The sequence below is a fragment of the Lepisma saccharinum genome, chromosome 1, assembly GCF_977018435.1.
Source record: "Lepisma saccharinum chromosome 1, izLepSacc3.1, whole genome shotgun sequence".
Classification (NCBI taxonomy): Eukaryota; Metazoa; Arthropoda; class Insecta; order Zygentoma; family Lepismatidae; genus Lepisma; species Lepisma saccharinum.
In genome coordinates this window covers 69368580-69389726 of record NC_139229.1, presented here as the reverse complement: position 1 = coordinate 69389726, position 21147 = coordinate 69368580, and the positions used below count along the sequence as shown (strand labels likewise).

The following is a 21147-nucleotide window of genomic DNA, read 5'->3' as shown; positions in this document are numbered from 1 at the left end:
CCCTTGAAAGAAGATGAGAGTACACCACTTTTTCAAGATTGGGATTTAAAATTCTAATGATTCAATTCTGCTCACCGAGTGCAACTGTAAATTTAACTCTGAACATCAGGATGTAAAAATTCACAAAGAAACTTTTCCTGAAAATAAACTAGGATTACTGTTATTAGGTGTAACTTCATTCATTCATTTAAAAACACTGTATTTTTTATTCTTACCAAAATAACTACATTATCGATAGCAGTTTTGCATTTTTTGTATCTTCTTTTTAATGTGAAAAAAATGACGATTTAGAGAATACCCAAAGAGGGTGAAATGCTTGCCTTAATCAAAAATAATAATTATTACTGAATGGTATCTTAGGGTATTTCAGTCACAAAGCATGATAAAAAAGTGTTAAAATATGGCTAATAGTAATATAAAAATACCGCGGTCTTCTTAAAGAACAATCATAAGAAACTGGATTTTAAAGGGAAAAATTTTACTCTAAGAACAACAAAAAAGGGAAAATTATTGCCAAAAAAGTTAAAAAGGACTATAGTTTTTTGCACTCCACTAAAAATATTATTTTAAATGAAAGCACAATATACACTCTTCATAGGGATACATTAATATGAAATTTAATGTATCCCTTTTTATACATGAAGGATATATATATTGCACTTTCATTTAAAACAGTATTTTTAGTGGAGTGCAAAAATAAACTATAGTCCTTTTTCATTTCCTTTTTTTGGAGGTAAAGTACAGCGAATAATCTTACTATCTGTTTCGATTAAATCTTTCTTGCAGCAGCTTACCGCATTCCATAGCTTGCCACCAATTTTACCTGGCTTCGCCATTTCACCGACACTCAATACTGTCGTCACTGTCACACAGTTAAGTTAAAACTACTCTAAAAAACTTCACAATAAAAGTCTAAATCTAGCAGGTAGGTACAGTTTCAACTCAACAGGCATGCCGCTTACAACAATGTGTTTGTGAAGGCTAGATCACATTGTTTCAACAATTGCTGCAAGGTACTCCCAACACTCGTGGAGGGAAGAGAAGGTAGAAGATGCTTGTTTTATATTTACTCTAAGCTGCACCAAATAAGACAATAGTTGAATGTTTTGTTTAGGGAAAATACAGTCGTACAAAATATTTGATATCTTGTCAATAAAGGGACCAAGGAAGATTTTTTTTAAGGGGTGGGGAAGGAATGTAGGCTGAAAAACTAGTCAAAAAAGAGACCAGAAAGGAAAATGTTTTAATAAAGGGGGTAAAAAAGGGAATGTAATCTTGTTGGTGGAAGGCACTGTTGTTATTTATTCCATGATCCGTGTTGAAAAATAAAAAAAGGATTTCCCTTTAAAATCCTGTCTTTAACAATCATTCTTACTTGTCTGCATTGCTGAATTTGATTTAATATGAAATTATGTGTGGAACAAGAAAGGTATGTTTTTGTAAGTCAACTCATCATATGATTCATTCATGAAGTCATGATGAAGGATGCACTGAAATGTTAGCAATTAAAAAAAAAAAAAGAACAAACATACTCTTTGTTTCATACATAATTCTATTTCATATTAATATTTAACGAGCTCCCACATAGCCATATGGTAAGAACTCTTACATTTGGTGCAAGCGGGTGAAGTTTCGATCCATGGTGGGAACTATTTGATAACAACAGTGGCAGACTCGTCTCGTAATCCAGATAACAGTGGCAATCAAACTTGGCATCACCCAATTAAGAAAGCAGCTTGGTATTTTTTTTTTTTAGTTTATTGAAATTTCATGTGAGGAACATGTGAGAGATTAAAGAGAAGAGATCAACATGATATAAAAATAAATGAGGTCTTACCCAGTAGCACCTAACCGAGTGTCTGTGTCAGGTAGAACTACAGGAATTCCCACTCTACTAGTGTGGGGAAGTTCCGACTGCCGCTCTGCCAAAGCAAGCTGAATACTAGTTATATCAACATTGTGATATGCTGCAGGGTCACTCACTAAAATCTGCTTTGCTGTCTTCTTCAGCATCTGAAAAATTGCAGCTTTCAGTATTACAAGACAATTTTAAAAATTTGAACTCAACAATATAAACTGTTTATCTACAAAAATGTGAAAGCCAACATAAAATACATGTAAATTGCTGAAAAATGAGGCTACTGATAATAATGTACATGTATTACATATTTCCTTTAAAGGAAGATAAAAATATCCTTGTTTAACATAACAAACATATTTATAAAATTAAATCTGTAAATTACCTATGTAGCTACAGTTATTTTACATGTAATAATATTAATAACATTTTTTTAGAGGTAAAATTTCATTAATATGCAATCATGGCATCGATTGGGTTCCCAAACTGCGGGGGCAAGAACAGTTTAGTTTCCCTTGATACATAAGGATTAACATAGTACAGGAGCGAAAGTGGCAAGAAGTGGGGGGGGGCACTGCCCCCTTCACCCAACCCTAATCCCCGCCACTGCATGCAATCAATCAGGTGCTCTTACATCCAAATTAAACAAGTTTAGCCACTGGAGAAACAAAAAAGGTCTTATTGAAAGTATTATTTATAAACTCCATGGCTAAGATGTATTCTTCTTGTGTATGTTATGAAAAACGAATTAAATAAGGCACAAGATAAAATTAAATTAAGATATACTGTACATGGGGCTTATAATAAAAAAATCAAGAGAACATAGTTTCTTAGTTTTATTCACATAGTTTCTTGTTATATAGTACTAGTATAATAAATAGTACTTTGTTATTTACTGTGGCCGTGGTGGCTCAGTTAGTAACGCATCTGACTACCATCCCCGGCCGGTTCAAATTCAGGAACTTTTCTAACGTTGGAAGCGGCCCCGGTGCCTACCCAGCATCGAATAACATGGGTACCTGGGGGAAACACTGGGGTGTAAAGATGGTCAGGGGTGTGATGCTGATCACATCACCCCCACTCACGACTGTATCAAGAAAGTGTGGGGCGTTACCCCCACACCCCCTATATGCCTTCATGGCATGGTGCTAAGAACAGGGGAGCACTTTACCTTTTTTTTAACCTTACTTTGTTATTTACTAAATAATGCACGCTCTGTACTATCTGTCTATATCTTGCTATGCCAACACTACCAAACCAATACTTTTCCCCAGGAGTCCCAGGTTCGAATCCCGGCATGGGCATGGATGTTTGTGAGTGTCCATTCATCAATTTCGTCACTCATCCCCATCTTCGCAAATTAACCAAAAGTGGCACAAAAAGTGAAGTAAAATAAAGCAAATCAATCAATACTTTTTCTACATAGTGTTTCAAGATTTCAATTCGATTTATTTTACTTTGCTTTTCTGTCACTTTTGGCTATACTTGTGACCATTCCCAATAGATACAATCTTATGGAAGATTCCTGTGTGAATAAGGCTGTAACAGAGACTAACTGTAGAATTCGTAACTTGTTGACACGCCATAGAAATGTAAAAGTACTAGACGTAAGCAACTTGACAGGGGAATTCCACACGAGACATGAGCTGCACCTAAATCAGTTAGGCAAAGAGGTAAAGAAGGACAGGGATGATAAATTAAGAAACAAATGCAAAATAGCTCTTACTTGGCATGACCAAACGGAACAGGGAAAGTAGATGGCGAACCCGAATCCATTATAACAGATTATTTGCCAACATGAAATCTGGTAACTTTTGAAAATTCATATGCAAAAGATAGTGACTATACAGAATTTATACAGATTTTTCATATAAATATGCAATCCATTCATAATAAACTTGGCGAATTAGAATTTTTTAAAATTCTAATCCACTTCATGTTATTTGTGTGAAGGAGCACTGGCTAGAAACAGAAGAAGCTAGACTATACATTCCTGGTGAATATGACCTGCTTGACACTTATTGCAGAACAAAGATTGGGCATGGTGGGGTAGCAACATTTGTTAGACAAAATTCAACTATGTTGTGTTGGATCTTGAAAAATTCTGCATGGAGCAAATATTTGAGGTAGTAGGAGTGATAACCAACAATATTAATTCATAACTGAGAAATGAGAGATGCGGTAGTAGATAAATACGAAGAAACTAGTACTCACTTTATCCGCGAACCTGTACAACTGCAATACATTCGATACGGAAGGTATGCGGACGACACAATAGTCATATACAAAAAGGCAGAAAGTGAAAAAACTGAACAGCATCCACCGCAGGCTCAACTTCACTGTAGAACAAGAGAAACATGGCAGGGTCATCTTCCTGAACATCACCATCAGCCATACACTCAACAAATTCATAACCACTGTCTACACAAAACCAGATGCAGGCAACCAGTACATACACGCTTTCCAGCCATCCCCCCAAATAAAAAGCTAATGTATGGCTGAACTTTTATCGAAGAGCCTTCTTCTACTGTTGCAGAGACGATCTGCGAGAAGAGATAGCCACCATTACTGAAATAGCACTGAAACATGGCTACACAGAAATCCAGCTTTCCACTTGGTGCAGTAAAACAGAAATACAGGTCAGGCACCCTACCCAGCCATAATCAACCTCCAAGGGCAAATATAAGTGGCTTGCCTTCCACTACCATCCCACCACATCCAACCACATATCCAAAGCCCTTCTCCCTTATGACATCAAAGTAGCGCACAAACCCGATGCCAAAATAGCTGATAAACTAAACAAACACAAATGGTACTTCTTCTCTCCCCTTAAGAACCAGGTGGCCCTTAGTCTGTAGTGCTGGGGAAGGAGGTGAACTGAATTTGCTACATTTAATTAGGATGTGCCAAAAGAGCCACAATGCAAATCATTCTGCTGCAGATGCTGGTATCACTGCAAGTGAGATTCCACGTTCCAACTCCCGGTGCAATAACATTAATTATGTCTCTTTATGCTCACAATGCACATGAAAATAGAGAAGGCTTACCTCTTTATTTGGACTCATGATAAGTTGAGCTAGAAAATTCTTTTCCACTGCAGACAATCTAGGCAACTGACCAGCGTATTCCAATTTCCTGTTTGTTCCTTTTGCTGTCTCATCGGGTGGGTGCTGTAAAGGATCAAAGTACCAGATAGCATAAATGTATGTAAAATACAGTGTGTTTCATAATTCCCTCCGCAATTTTGGAAGTCGGTTGCTCAGTGGCCAACTCACCCACGGGAATCAGAGCATGTCAATGAAGAGAGTAAATATTGAAGTTTCTAACCCACCTTACAAATTTTCAATATGTCCTTCCTTGGTGACTCAACATATGTAAGTTCTGTAATCTTACTCGTAAGCAGTTCACAGTCTTAGGCGATGACCCCAGCCTACCTGTTCGTTTTAAGTCTGTCGAGTTTTGGTGACATATCGAATATTTGTACGGTGGGTTAAAAACTTCGATATTTACTCTCTTCACTGACATGCTCTCATCCCCGTGGGTGAGTTGACTTCTGAGCAAGTGACTTCCAAAATCGCAGAGGGAATTATGAAATGCACTGTATAATGATTACATATGGACATTGCAATGTTACTAGCTTGCATCAAGAACCATTACTGTATAAAACATAGACATCATTATAGTCAATTACTGTAGCGATTCTTCTTAATTATACTTGACACACTTACAAATCAAAATAAGTTGCAGCTTGACCAAGGGAAAATTCATCTGGCACTGTCCTCGAATTTTCACCTTTAATAAGAAGGTGAAGGGGTGTGGGTGATGCAATCAGGTGTTTACTATGCATGCTGTTTAACCTTGCATTGTCAAAATATGCAGCATTCTTCAATGCACTGCCAGCTTTATTCAGTGCTAAGTGTTTGTATTATCATGAAGCAGAAAACAATATGCAGCGAAAGCAGACATGTAAAATTTAATGTTATTGAAGTTTTAGACAACTAAACAAGGGGGAGAAGTTGTATATGTGGAAACATTGGGGTTCTTCGACACAAGTGAAGGGGAGAAGAGAAAACAAATGACTGGCTACTTTCGTTCATGAGCTTGCCGAGTTTCTTCTAATGTGGTGAAGCTGTAATTTCTCCTTCTTTTTTCAAGATCTGATGTGTTCTGAGCAGTTTAACCATTTTTCTCACCCTCTAACACTAATTTTAGAAAAAAAAGTTAATCTTTCTTTTAATTCACTCAATTATGAATGTAGCTTCTTCAATAAATAATATAAAATAATAAACTCCACAAACATAGAATGGAAAATAAATGTGTATAGTCTTCTACAAGTAACATTCAAGCATTTACCTGGAGTAACAGAGGAAAACAACATTGAACATGCAATTTCTTGAATAAGAGTCTGTCATTTCAATTGAAATTGTTCAGTCATGAAACAGAGGTATATCAATATGTATATCAAGGATGAACAAATATTAAATTTTACCCAACACATTTATCAAATTTCTCCAAAAACCAATATTCTGCAGATCTAATATAAAAATTGAAAATGTTACTTGGTAATTTGAACTGAAGTTTACTTCCCTTGAAATCATCTTTAATGATGTGATGTTTTTGTTAATTTGAACTTTTTTCATGTTCCCTTGGAGTTTGAATTAAAAAGAGTCTACTGTGTATTCCTTACTTGAAACTGAAACACTAACATTTGTAGCTTCCATCCTACTCACCAACAAATGTATAAAAACAGCAGCAAAAGGATTCATGGAGACAGATTCTCCCCTGTACATCTCATACAAAAGGGTGATGGCAGCAAAACGCTGACACTGTTTTGGCAGCAGATCTGATTGTTGGAGCAGAAGAACAATCGCACATCCCACTGAAAGCAAAAAAAAAAAAAACAGGTTGGAATTTGCAATGTGTTATTGGTATGTTACATCATGCTCACACAAATATCAACTAAAGGTTAAAAGATTAAAAATCAGTAACTTACGTGTGTGAACATCGTTTCAACCTGAAGAAGGAGGTAGTATAACCTTCGAAACGTAGTTCGATAAATCTCATGCTCACACACGTAAGTTACTGATTTTTAATCTTTTAACCTTTAGTTGGTATTTAATTGTGAGCAATCAGCACATTACCAGTATGTCACACAAATATGCATACATAACTTTTTCAGGTCAATTGCAATATTACGACAAAACAGTACCAATGAAAATACTTGACATAAGACAGTTTGGCTCCCTGGTGGTGCACTGACAGACTCCAATATACAACAGGCAGATAAGTACTGCAACGTAGCCATGCAGTCTAAATCCCGGTATCCACTTGTTGCAAACCAGCATATCGTATTGCCGTTCCGTATCAATTTATTTGAAAAAACTTGCAATGCTCAATTTCAAAATGTGAGAAAAGATACGCAACGGACCCGATCGCTCATTTGGCGGTTTTTCCCTCGTCACATCAATGGAAGGATACGAAACGCATGGAGGGGCAGTGTGGACGGGCATGCGCACATTCCGTTTCCTCGTTCAATCATCCTTCAGTGTGTTGTGAGCTCTGTGAATGACAGTACGTCCCATTGTCAATTTATTTTCTTTACTATGAAGTGGGATAAGGAAAATACTTTTGAATTTATTTAGAAATATGGAATCCTGTGGGACCCTAAACATCCGGAGTACAGCAACAAAATTCGTAAAAACAAGATGCGTGGCAGGAAGTTGGAAGTTGTAACAACAACTCGAAAGTCAGTCAGATGCATCTGAGTAAAGTTTTTGTATAATCCGCTGATCTGCTGGAACCGCAAGTCTGCCAATAAGCTGATTCCACTAAACGGTTCACAGTTCGCAAACATGTTTGTTATCCACCAACGTGGTGATTTTCTTTCTTCTTTTTCGTTAAATTAAATTAATGAAAATATATGCGGCTGCTGGCACTTGCTGCGGTGTACTCATTGTTATTTGAGACCAGACTGTTAACCATATCGCACTCCCGTATCAGTCATGCTACAGAGTGGATGATACGGAACGCAGTGATGATATGCGACAAATGGGGGTCTACATCGTATCAATTGATATGGAACGGGGATATGATATGCAGGTTTGCAACAAGTGGATACCGGGCTTAAGGCGTGACGTTTTGGGCTTGGGCTATGGGACATATGCTGGTTTGAGCCTCCTGGGGGTGAAGCGTAACAACTTTTCTCTTCAAATTTCGGGCAGTGTATGGGACCGGTGGTCAAACACCATCATGAAGAAATTGGGGAGATATCAATGAGTAGCGCAGCGTAACCTAATTGTGGAAACCTACAACTGGCGATTTGTCGTGCTGACCACATGTCACCCCTTAACTGATTGGATGATTGTCCACCTCTGATGAGGCATGTGGGAGTGAGGCTGGAGGTTGGTAGATAAGCCCTGCCCTGGCCCATGTTGTGCCATGGGTTATTTGAATATTATAGTGCAACATAAATTTGTAATAAACAATGACATAAATCTGGAGCATGGACCTCAAGGGCTGGTTTCTTTCATTAATGACTGTTGCTTTATCTATTTCTAGAATAATTGCAACAATGACAAAGCAAAGTTTGCTTATGTTCATGGTCTCATCTCTTAGTCTGGAACACACAATAAAATTTTTAAACATGTCACAAGACACACCTACATTGGTTGTGGAGCCTTGAAGCAAGAAGTGCAGAAGCAGAATCCCTCTTCTGTCCCAAAACTCTGTGCACATGGTCTTCCGAGTTGAATCAATTAAATTTAACTGAATTTGTTATTTAGTGTTGCTTTTCTGACACTTTTATGGCTAATTGCAACGATGACGATGAGTGGTGATATAATGAAGGAACACTCACAAAGAACACCCATGCTCAGGCCGGGATTCGAACCTGGGACTCCTGGCATCCGAGTTGAAATAGACTGCTTCAATTTCACCTTGTTAAGTGTACCTTCACCCAGGAAGGATCACTATTGCTTTGATTCAGGTGTTGTGTGATGAACCCTTGACTCATATGTCTATATGGTTTAAGAAGTCATCGCCATGCTCACTGTATCGTGTCACAAAGACAAACACACTGACCTCCTGTTACACCTCGTGTTATTCAGTAAGTATCTTCGGCACCCAGTACGGACACAATTTCCGAAACTGACGAATATTAGACATATTTTCGAGACTGTGAAATCTGTGGAAAATGCAGGGAAAGTGACATCATAGTGATTGGTCTGTTCTCTCTAACCTTATCTTCAACTGCACACACCAAATCTTAATGCACCACTGATGGTGGTCGGCCACTCTGAGGGTCTTGCATATTACCATGTTCTTAATTGAAGAGTTGCAGCCATCTCCATACCATCAGGTGACCAGATTTTTAAAACAAATGGAACATTCTTCATATTTTCCTGAAGGAAAAACAGAACAAACGGGATGGCAAAATGTACACATTTTAACATGAAAACTGTTTCATCATAGATATTTATCCTTGCAACAAACTACATAAATAAATTAATATTGGTTAAATAACTTACATAATATGGTAATATGCACTGCACCCTAACCAAGCAGTCCTTTGGAATTAGAAGACATTCATTGATATTTTGTCGATAAATGAAACCTCTTCCGTACATGCTTATTTTCAAATAACAGTTTGTGAAAGTTTACAGATGTGTGATTCAAGTTCACCTTATTAATCAACATAGCTCTCAAAGTCTGTACTGAAAGATTGTTCTTGTCACTTGTCCACAAACCATTCATGTACGAAGACACTCATCCAGTGGGTGCATTTGGTTCGAGGTCAGCAGAAAGAAAACTCCAATATTTTAAGAAAATTGGAATATGGCACAATGTTGACATTGAAATGTGAAATAATTCCTACCCAACAATGCCATAGTTCAGGGGTTTGTTTCGTGGCACCGTTAGTGTTTCAAGATTTTTCCGTAGCACCCAAGTCAAGAATGTAGGCCTATCTAACACTTGCAACGCTCAGTTAGTGTGGTTAGTTGCTTGCCTTAAGTTAAAAAATAAACATATTTTAAATTCAGGAAGGATTTATGTGTAAAAAGTACTGAACAAGCACATATTTGAAAAACCATATCATTGATTGAATTTCAGTGAAAATATTGGAACATTTCACAATGCCTCTGTAAGTCAGCTGCGGTGCCCATTCGCCATGGTGCACACTTTGGGAACAACTGCCATAGTTCAAAGTAATAGTAGAGAAGGTGTATTGTTGAAATTATTCTATGCTGATAAGTCATTGTCACAAAAAGGGACAATCCTGGCTAATACAGAATAACTGGTCAACTTACCATACCATTAAATCACTCTGCATACAGCTCATAGAATTGATGGTACCCTTGACCCTCTGTACCCCCTTGGAGAATGTGAAATATTTTGCATGGTTTATGAAGATCTTGTTGTTTATGAACGTTCTCAGTTGATTTTAGCTCTCGGAAATGTACGTCTGTTACCTTAGCAAGTTACTTTATGGTGAAGCAGAACAGCCCGAATGCTTCACGCAAGTGAATATAGCACACAAAACAACTTTCCACAACACCAGCTATAATTTTACGTAGTTAGGTTAGGATTGTTAGGTTTGGTATTGAGTAATTTTCAACATGTTCTTTTGCTATTTTAGTGTGCATACAAACAGTTTTTTACTAACAAAAAGCGGCGAAAGTACTCCAAAATTGAAGGTTTTAACTTACGCGAGTCATTCTTTGGGATCAAATATCTCTGTTATTTGTGCTTTCCTAATGCTGGAACCACTTTTACATTACGTAAAACATTGAGATCTGTCGATTAAAAAATCGACGTAAATCTCGAGGGGGTACAGTGGGTGTACAGCCCCGAATTGATGATAAAATTAAGCCAGTTTTATGTTCCTCACGTTCAAGAAACGAATTACAGATCACATTGAATATGTAAAGGGCATCTCAATTTTTAAAAAAATATTATATGCACACAGAATGATGTATAAATGCTGTTCGAAAATCTGCAAATAGTGTCTGTACCTTAACGAAGCACCAACATCCTCTGCACTCATGTACAGTTCAGTAGACAATCTATGCATGTTTTGTGGATATCCTTTATGAAAACATGTTTCACTAAGTTATATGGGTTATTCCACGGCCACTAAAATTTTCTTTTCTACACCTTCAATTGTATTTTTACTTTGACATAAGCATGCAATATTTCATGTGAAAAAGCCCTAGAAGACCTTTCCAAAGGCACCTGAATCACGTCTACTGTAAGATTGAGGACTTTATTGATTTCATATGGTTCAACCCATTATGAATAACTTGCAAAATAGTAACAAATTAAAACAATAAACATTTACACATTACTATATATTGTATTTACTAGGTTCATTTAGCACCTTCACAACAACTTGTTAGCAACATAAATAAACTACATAAATAATAAACAATGATTAAAGAGAAGGGGAAATCTTACCTTTGTAGTGATCTTGCTTTGTAAAAGATTGGTGTAATTGTGAGGCAAGACTATCCAGAGTCTGTGATTCGGTGTATTCTTCACTAATTATCCTAGAAAAATAATAGTTCTTAATATTAATTACATCCAGGAAAATGTGAAAAGAAAACAATACATGCTAAAATAATTGATTACACACGTTAATATCTCCACTATTTCTTTCCTTCCTTGTATATGTACACAGTATTATTTAACACAAAAAAACAAATAAACACTGCCAAATGGCTCTAAACAGCTAAAAGGATCATGCAACCTTTGAAATGAAGGGTGGAGCCGCCTCTTGAAAAACTTCCTTCTTGGCTAAAAAATATCACTCTATTTAAAGAAAAATCCAGTTAATTAAACAATACCTCACAGACAGAGCTCTGTATGACATTGCTGAACTGTAGATTAGAATGGGTACAAATGCCAAGTGTTCAAAAAAAAAACAACCTAATCTCATAAACCGTAATGTTTCCATGTACTATCACACATAAATTTAAGGCATAATGTATCTTTAATTCTAAAAACTCATGAATATACTACATATTCTATTACAGGTATACATACTTATCATTGTTTTATAATATTGTGAATGTAATGTTCAATTAATGTAAACTTGTGTGTCACATATGTGCACTATGTAAAAATCTGTTATGTCCTTATACTGTAATATCTCTTATACCATAGCTCATTTTATATTTTCATGGCCGGATTGTATAAAGCAGTTGACCCTCGATTAGCCAGTAAAATTGATCTGCAGTCACGCTGAACTCTTGATTTTGTGTTGTATAAAAGTTGAACTGAGATTAAGTCCCTGTTCAGCTGTTGTAACATGGCTGAACTAACAAATATTTGCTTGTAAAATGTGTTGCAGGTGAACGTATGCAACAAGAAGGGAGAATCAATTCATACAATCCTGTTTTCATAGTAATAAGGAAGAAGCATGCACAAGGTGAACAATGCTAAATATTTCTTCCATTTTTCTTTCTTTCCATATATTGTGTGTCACTGTTATTTACTGTTTGAAATTCTGAAATTTTCCTTAAATGACTGCAAGAGCATATTGTAACTTGAGAACATTCAAGTGTTGATACAAAGAGAAAATATGACCCGCTTACGTTTTCTTGTTGATGTCATTGTAAAACTTGCGTTGGGATGAAGTGGGGGCCAGGTTCACTGACGTTAAAAATATTACAATTTTGCTTTACTCCATCCAGCCAAGTATCATTGCAATTCAATTTTGTTCGCAGAATGGAACAGAGCATGTAACTTTGGCTATAGTGTATATATCTACTGCTTTATGAACCGAGCACATTGCATTTTAGTTGGTAAAGCTTTCTCTCCTCCTGATTTATAAATAACACCCATCTTATTTTATTTTGAATATTAATTGTTTTGGGCATAATTTACATCCGAGAGGACAAACGCCATTGTTGTTTGAATATTTCTCTCCATTCGGGAAAATGCAAACACATTTTACATTTCACAAGTCACAACGCAGGTTGATCAATTAAGTGCAAGGAAAATTCCATATGCTACTTACAGAAACTAATGGTCCACCTGTAACACGTTATCGTTTAATCACAAAATAAATATAATAAACATCTCCTCACATGAACAATAGCTCCAAATCCAAGTATAAGAAAGTTGTTATCTCTCTTTTTAGCATTAAAAAGAAATATAGATTTTTTTTAAAAAAATCCATTTATGCAAGCATATTTTCTTGCCTTTGCAACCGAGAACCGATAGTTGCTTTTGTTGTCAATGACAAATCATCCACATGGAACTCACACAAGCAATAAATGGCTGTTTAGTATCTAATTTAAGTGATTTTACTAAATTTGCAACATGTTCGAAAATTTACTATGTCCAGCACTTCAGATTTATTCTTTATTCAAATATTAAATACGTGCATTTTGCGAAACAGACTTTAAAATGTTTGCTGCACTAGCGACATGTCTGGATTTGCCATGTTGCCAAACTTATTTCTTTGACCCAAGATCAGGATTTGATCTCTAAGATCGAAAAATCGACAGTTAGCTTTATACAACATGATAGAAGCTTGAACTTGTGATGACATATGACAATTTGGGATCAAATATTTCAACAATAATAATTCCCTTGACTTAAGCTAACCGGAACTACCTTAAAGTCTTCTACACAATGGCATTGCTGCATTTCATTTTACAAAAGTTTTCATTTTCCTTATAAAATCGGTAGCCCTGTCTAGGGTAACGGTTCCGAATGTTTAATGATTTTTCACAAATACCATAGCAGTAGGAAGTGCTTTAGAAACTGGAAACGGTTGTGGAAGGAAGTTTGAAGCTTGGAGCAACTCATTAGCACAGTTAAAAGCTTTCATAAGTTTTAGTTACCAGAGAAATTATAATTCAAAATGTAGCTTGCATGAGCAGACCTTGGTTTCAGAATGACTCGGACATGAACTTTTGCATATTTTCATGTGAGGCTTGAAAGTTTTGTGCTCAAGACCAGATATTACATAATCATGTGTTTAAAGCATTCAGGGGCATTATTTCAATGCTAAGAGCACTAAACCTGACACACCTAAACTAACAATGAAAGAATTTAGCGACAAAATACCCCTCTGTACCCAATGGATGTGAAGTAGATGGCAAGATGACAGTAAACGAATGGCTGCTTGCGAATAAAGGATCATACCGGTGTATACGGAACGAAAAATCATCCTCCAGAAAAAGTGCAGTAAGCAATCATTAAGACTCTGAAGTATGTGTTAACAGGCATGTCATGTGGTGTATGATCATGTAGTATGTACTAACCAATCAAATGAATGTTGAAATTAGCAGGCAGCAGTGGCGTCACCAGAAATTTTTCTGGGGGTGGGTTCTGGTTCGGTGGTCATGGCCAGAGTTGGTGCTGGGAATTTTTCAAGGTGTAGCAACGTTCATGAACATTGTGCTGTACTGGAGCATTCTCGTACATGGCTCAAATTCATACGTATAATGCAATTATTACAAATATTTTGTATGCAATTTTTAATACTGTTAAAAAGGAGCATATAAATTTCCTGTATTAAATTAGACACACACAGGATATGTATATCTGCTGTGTGTGCCTAATTTAATGAGGTTACATCTCTACGCTGGAAAAACCAGGCAATGTCGACGCCTACAGTGTTTCAAAGGCAACAGATCCCGCTGCAATAGCACTTGCAGATATGAAAACAGCGATAGCGAAAAATCAGGCGAGGCCAGGCAGTCTCGGTAGCTCAGTGGTAGAACAATGGCACAGTATGCCAGACCCAGATTCAAGTCCTGGTTGACCCTGCATTTTTCGCTGAACAATTTCCTGTATTTTGTAAAAAATTAGTATTATTAAAATCAAACGAAATAAGCTTTCATCAGTTAAAGAAAAGCTTTTACAAGACAAACGAGGCTTATAAATGTAACGATGGAAAAATTATATTCAACTGTTATTAAAAAATATTTCATTTACCAAAACTCACTTAGTCAAGGTAAAAGTTTACTATCCGTCGGACACCTATAACTTCTGAGTTTCATCAATTTTTGACATTCGTACTTAACTATCTGCTTCGCGGAACATTCCGTGAATGGTTTTTTGGGCTATCCATCCTGGAATCAGTGCGAAATTTAAACAAAAAAATGATTTTAGTTTGAAATTTTTGACTCAAATTTCCCACCGATTCTGGGCTCCGCCCCTGGGGTAATTGACTTACTGCCCCCAACTGCTAACCGGGCCCCGCCACCACTCCGGCTCCCCTCCCCGGCTTTTTCAATAGACTCCCTGTTAAAGGCATGTTAGAAATTGGCCGGAGTCACCTGCCCTCAAATGAGCCCCAAACTTTTAAATTTGAAGAAATCCGTTTCCAGGATACGGAAAACTTACCTGAATTTCACACAAAACATCTTCCCGATGTTAGACAATACTACAGGAACTTATTACGGTAAGTAGTTTCTTCTGTAGAAATGAAGAAATCTGTCCAACAGATAGTAAACAAGTATCCTTACCTGAATCCTAAAAAGAAATTTGAATAAAATTTTGAACAAATTTATTCAATACATTTTTCCTTTCTTTGTAGGTTTACTCATTGTTTTTACATGTGTTAAAAGTAAAGTATAATTTGATCATTTTGGGGCACGTAATCATTTTTCGCACGTTAATGAAAGGATACCAAACCAACCAAATGTAGAATCTAGAAACGTTCTTCACTTATGAAGTGAAACTGAGTTATGTTAGTCAATTGTTAAGGCCGTTGTGTGCTTTATACTATAATGATTTACTAGCTTGTTACTTTGCGTTATCTAAATAATATATATCATGTATTTATTCTATCCGGGTGGGCGGATTATTTTAAGGTGTGTTAGAGCACACCCAGTGATGCCACCACTGGGAGACAGGCATCTGTTTGATCTTCTGAACTTCCTAGTCTTGCATGCATGTTGGTTGAACAGAATTTCTTGCACCAGCCTCAAGCTGGGATGAATCTGCATCATATCTAGTGCTGCAAAGTGCAGCGAACTAGACTGGGCTATTTAGAACAGAGATCTAAAATCTACAGATAAATATATCGCATGCATTAAAGTAGGCTATTAAAAATGGTTCAATTATTGTGAAGTAAGTTTGCAATAAAAAATAGATTTATATATCCAAACTGACTTGACTAGTTGTTATTTTACTCCATTTCCTTCCACTATTAGTTAATCGCGATGATGTGGATGAAGTTACTGGCTATAGGGCCAGTAGTTGTCAAGCCTGCCAAATTCCGTTTCCATTGTGTGCTACATGTTGGAAAGGTGGTAAAACTTTAGTATCCGCCAAACGTCCAAATTAAATTTAGAAACAGTTTTTAATTACCCCAAGAGCGTTGTCAATTCCTTCACAGTTAAAGCCATGATTTTCCTGCGTGTATAATTGTTTAACGAAAAATGAGACTGTCACTATAACATTTCCTTTCAAGAATAAGTTCAGTCAAACCCCCCAAAAACAAAACATTAAAACAAATTCAATCTCTTTCCGTCACATTTAAAAGCCGCAGAACACACTTGTACTCTTATTTGCGTCACTTTCAGCAAACATGTTGTACATACTACAGAGTTTACAGATTATTCAAATCGTCCCATGTCGTAGACTCTGTGACGTCTGCTGTATGAACACGGCGAAAGAAACAGTAGGCGAACTGTCCACCGCCATTTTCATTCGTCTGAATTACACAATGTGTTGACAATGAATTGAAGTAAAGACGTCAATAAGCAGAGAACAATGCCTGCTTGGAACCAACATAGTTTCATTCCCTAAAACAGCACAGGATGTAGAATAAAAAAGTAATGAAAATAGCAGTGGACAATTTGCTTACCAGTATCTTTGCCGTAGTATGTCTACAGCGCCGTAGTATGTCTACAGCGCTGTAGTATGTCTATGCGTTGACTGCTACATAGGGTGCGTTCCGAAAGTCTCAACGAAACGAACGCATTCAACGAAAATAACTGGGCTCGTGAATCTGGTGAAACCAGTTATTTTACGGACTTATGGGACACTCTAGGCGAAAGCGCAGGTGCAGCGTTTTGTTTAGAGAAAGTTTCCGCATGGCGTCAGCGGAAGGAATGTTCTTATGGCAAAAATAAACTCTATTATGGCCACTGTTACTCATTTTAATCACATTCTAAGAACGGTCAAGGCATACTTATCTTGTGCATGTTGCTTCATATCGCTATCTGTTAAAATTATAATACATTTTCCGAACTAGTGCAGTTTGAATCCATCAGCACGCGCTTTGTCTGCAAGGAGCAGACGATTTTCACGGAACAAACCAGCATCCTGGCCCGTGGGTTTGGTGAATCTCGTTCTTGCACGAAACGCACGGAATGCGACTTTTGGGACAGCATAATGAAACTCACGAAACGCACGGAAGCACTTATGGAACGGTCAGTTACCATAACTCGTTTAACGCGTTAAACTCGTGCGACTTTCGGATCGGGCCCATAGTACAGATTTGAAGGCCTTTCAAGTTATAAATCCTTCCTTACATGCATCGAGGAGAATAGTCTATGGTGAAATATTAGCTAGTTGCGTAATATATAGTTACAGACAAATTCAAGCTTAAATTGTGGATTTAATCATTGTTTTTATTGTAAAAGTGTTCTGCGTTATTACAAGACAGTACATTTATTGAAACGGAAGTTAATATTAAATAATCTTGTGATTTAGAAGATAAATCAGTGTTAAATCTGGATAGCATGGAAGGCTCTGGGCCATCCAGATAAAGTTTCCTGCTTGTAAGAAATTCAACAAATTTCATTCAAGTGAGGGAAAATGTCTAGCGAGGAAATTATTAATCAAAGCAGAGAGGACGTCCAAATGGAGATGAATGAAGTAGTGGAAGTAAAAAAGGACATGTCTTCAAATAAAGACGGAGAAAATATGGATGTTGAATTGGTTGCTAAACAACCAAAAAGTCAGAACACAAAACGAAATCGAGCAAAAGTTAGTGGAAAGGAGGAATCTATAAATGCTCCAAAATTTTTCAAAGCAAACGTATTAGAGCGTACAATGCAATCAAAGGACAATGTGAATAAAAATGACTTATTCTATCCTGGGCACAATGGCCCATATATTGTGTTTGTTGAAGGAGCGGAACACAACGTTGGTAGCTTTAGTGCTATTATGTTAGGTAGTCACTTAAGAGAAGCTAGAATTAAGGTGGATTATGTTAAGGCATCGGTTCCTAATCGTGCAAAGGTTTACTTTTTAACATCCAATGATGCAAATGACTTTTACTTGAACAAAGAGTTTCAGAAGAAATATAAAGTAAATGTCAAGATCCCGAAGAGTCTTTTACACAGAATGGGACTAATATATGGGTTACCGTTACATATAAATTTAGAAGAAGTACAAGATGAAGCAGAGGCTGAGAGAAATATTCCAATAATCAAAATGGAAAGAATGAAGAAGAAGATTTATCAAGAAAATGGGGAATTTGTGTTCAAACCGACCAAATTGATCAGCGTAACGTTTCAATAACAAAGGTTGCCCTCGCATGTAAAGCTACTCAGTAACATATTTCAGGTACAACCTAAAATAAAATCTGTGATGCAGTGCAGGAATTGTTTCCGTTTCTCTCACACAAAGGATGTTTGTAAGTCCAAAGCGATATGTCCAAGGTGCGGTGATTATGAACATGATGATATATGTGCTGCAGTACCTAAATGAATAAATTGCTCAGGAAATCATCTTGCAACTGAGAGGTCGTGCAGTAAGTGGGAAGAGGAAAGAGAAATTCAGAAGGTGATAGCATATGAGGGCTGTTCATATCAAGAAGCAAAGAGAAAAGTTAGTTCTAGTAGTTCATTTATGACCGAAAGAGACGATTATTCTTATGCAAACATACTACAAGATTTCCCAGAGTTAAAAACAACTAAAGCAGAGTCTTCCTTTGTACAAGCTCCAAGTTCAGCAATTACAACAGGTAACAGATATGAGGTGCTGGCCACTCTAAGAGATGAGGAATCAGGGACATCAAGAAACTTATATTCATGGAAATCTTCTCAACCTCATCTTCACAACATGAACAATAGTTATGCTGATCGAAGACTTGGGAAGATATTTAAAAGTAAAGAAGTTATGAAAAATAAAGGTATGCAAAATCTAAAGTCGTGTGATAATCCTCAAACCCAAAACGAACAAGAAAGACCAGATTATATTTTACTAAATTCCCAAAGCAGTCCAATGTCAGTGACAACAACGGAAAAACGAAAATTACGGACTAGCATCCCACAATATGACTCTCAAAAGCAAATAATGATTAGTTTGTTAGAAGTTATGGCAAAACTAACGTCGAACATAACTGTGGATGATAATCTTCAGAGAATTAAAAATATTCTAGTTGATTGTGCAAATATTACTTCACAGTTATTGAAACTTATTGAAGAGCTTGAATCATATGAAGATGCTCAACATTAAATATAATAATCAGTAAGCTATTACATGCAAAATATGGTTTTGTTTCTGCAATGGAATTTATGCTCATTTCCTTCAAGAAAACTTGAACTCATGAAACTGATAGAAGAGCATCATCCTCTCATTATATGTGTGTGTGAAGTATGGGGGGATGGAAGAGTTTCAATTGAAATACAAAATTATCACGCAGTAATTAATCAAAAAGGCGGAAAAGGAGTGGGTATATTTGTACATGAAAGTCTGGCATTCTAACCCATATCATTTAATCCCAATTTAGTGATTCTTCGAGAGTATCGGGTGGAAGTAGTGGGAATGCAAGTGCAAATTTTGAATAAAATATTTACCGTTATCTCGATCTATATACCATCTTCCTATACATCGCAAAAAATTGCAGTGAAACATTTAAGGTCTATGTTTAGTTCATTCAAGACTCCATTAATCATAACTGGAGATTTCAATTGCCACCACCCATTGTGGGGTCGACAGGCAGCAGATAAGTTGGGTCGAACTCTTGTTCAATGGATGGAGGCGGAACAGTTAACTATAATAAACGATGGTTCACCTACTCATATGCCTAGAAATGGAAGTAATCCGTCATCTATAGACTTAACATTAATTTCAGAAAAGTATTGTGCAGACTTTACATGGGAGGCCGATGTGGACTTGAGAACAAGCGATCATTATCCATGTTATTTTTATCTGGCTTATTGCCATGCAATAAATGAAAGAATATTAACTATTCGCAAATGGAAAGTATTCAAAGCAAATTGGTTTAACTATACTAAACTTTTAAGTATTTATTTCTCAGAGGATGATGGATTAAAACCTGATAATATTACATACGAGGAGTTTGTAAAAATCATTTCGGCTGCGATGGACTTGAGCTGTCCCAGGGTGATAAAAAGTAGTCAGCAACACTTCCCAAAGATATACTGGTGGACAGAAGAGTGTGCTGAAGCAAAACTACATAGAGTCGAATTAGCAAGAATATACTCACGTCAACCAAATCCAGAGAACTGGATAGCATTCAGACGCTCTGTGGCCAAATCAAAGAGGTTATGCATAAAAGCAAAAATAAAATCATGGAAATTATTTTGTGAACATTTACACCCAAGCATGAAATTAGGATATGTGTGGAACAAGTTTAGGTCGCTCAAAAATCCTCGTACAGCAAATGTGGTCCCTTTGAAATCACATTGGAAGACTGAATTTATTCAGAAACTCATACCTACAGTGTCAGACGGAGTAATTGAAACACCAAATGAATTATGTAGTTACACATCAAAACTACGTTCGGCGAAAGGTTTTGCAACTCCAATTTCAAAAGAGGAAATCTATGAAATCATCGGCAACAGTAAAGAAACTACTCCAGGGATGGATGGAATTACTTATTCGATGATTAATCACCTTACAGATGTGTAACGGCGATGTGCACAATTTTTAATAAATTCTTAAATAATGGAAAAGTACCAGAAGATTGGTCCAAACAGTTGATTATTCCAATTTTAAAAACAGGCAAGGACCCTCAAGTAGGTAAATCATATAGACCTATAGCTTTGACGTCAGTTATAGGAGAGATATTTGAGAAACTGATACAAAAAAGAATAGAATGGTTTTTAGAAAGCCAAAATATATTTCAGTTCGAACAAATAGGATTTCGAAAGGGATTAGGATGCCAAGACGAATTAATCACTCTTTCCTCGTATATTTTCGACTCACTGAAAAGAAACAGAATTGTATTAGCTGCATTCTTAGATGTAAGCGCAGCTTATGATAATGTAGATATTAATATCCTAATCCAAACAATACAACAGCTAAAAATACCTCACAACTATGTTTTGATATTATGGAAGTTACTCAGT

General features: G+C 36.6%; 1 protein-coding gene across 1 annotated transcript in view; it reads right to left on the bottom strand.

Annotated features, from left to right (window-relative positions):
- The window catches only part of Not11 (CCR4-NOT transcription complex subunit 11), a 31068-nt gene extending 14648 nt beyond the window's left edge, over positions 1 to 16420 (bottom strand). Inside the window, exons 1-5 of the mRNA XM_083132696.1 lie at positions 16187 to 16420; positions 11312 to 11403; positions 6589 to 6737; positions 4906 to 5028; positions 1838 to 2013 (exon numbers count right to left, since the gene is read on the bottom strand). Of these exons, the coding sequence (XP_082988822.1) occupies positions 1838 to 2013; positions 4906 to 5028; positions 6589 to 6737; positions 11312 to 11403; positions 16187 to 16224 (578 nt within the window). The 5' untranslated portion in view covers positions 16225 to 16420. The remainder of the gene's footprint in view (positions 1 to 1837; positions 2014 to 4905; positions 5029 to 6588; positions 6738 to 11311; positions 11404 to 16186) is intronic.
- Positions 16421 to 21147: the final 4727 nt, after the last annotated feature.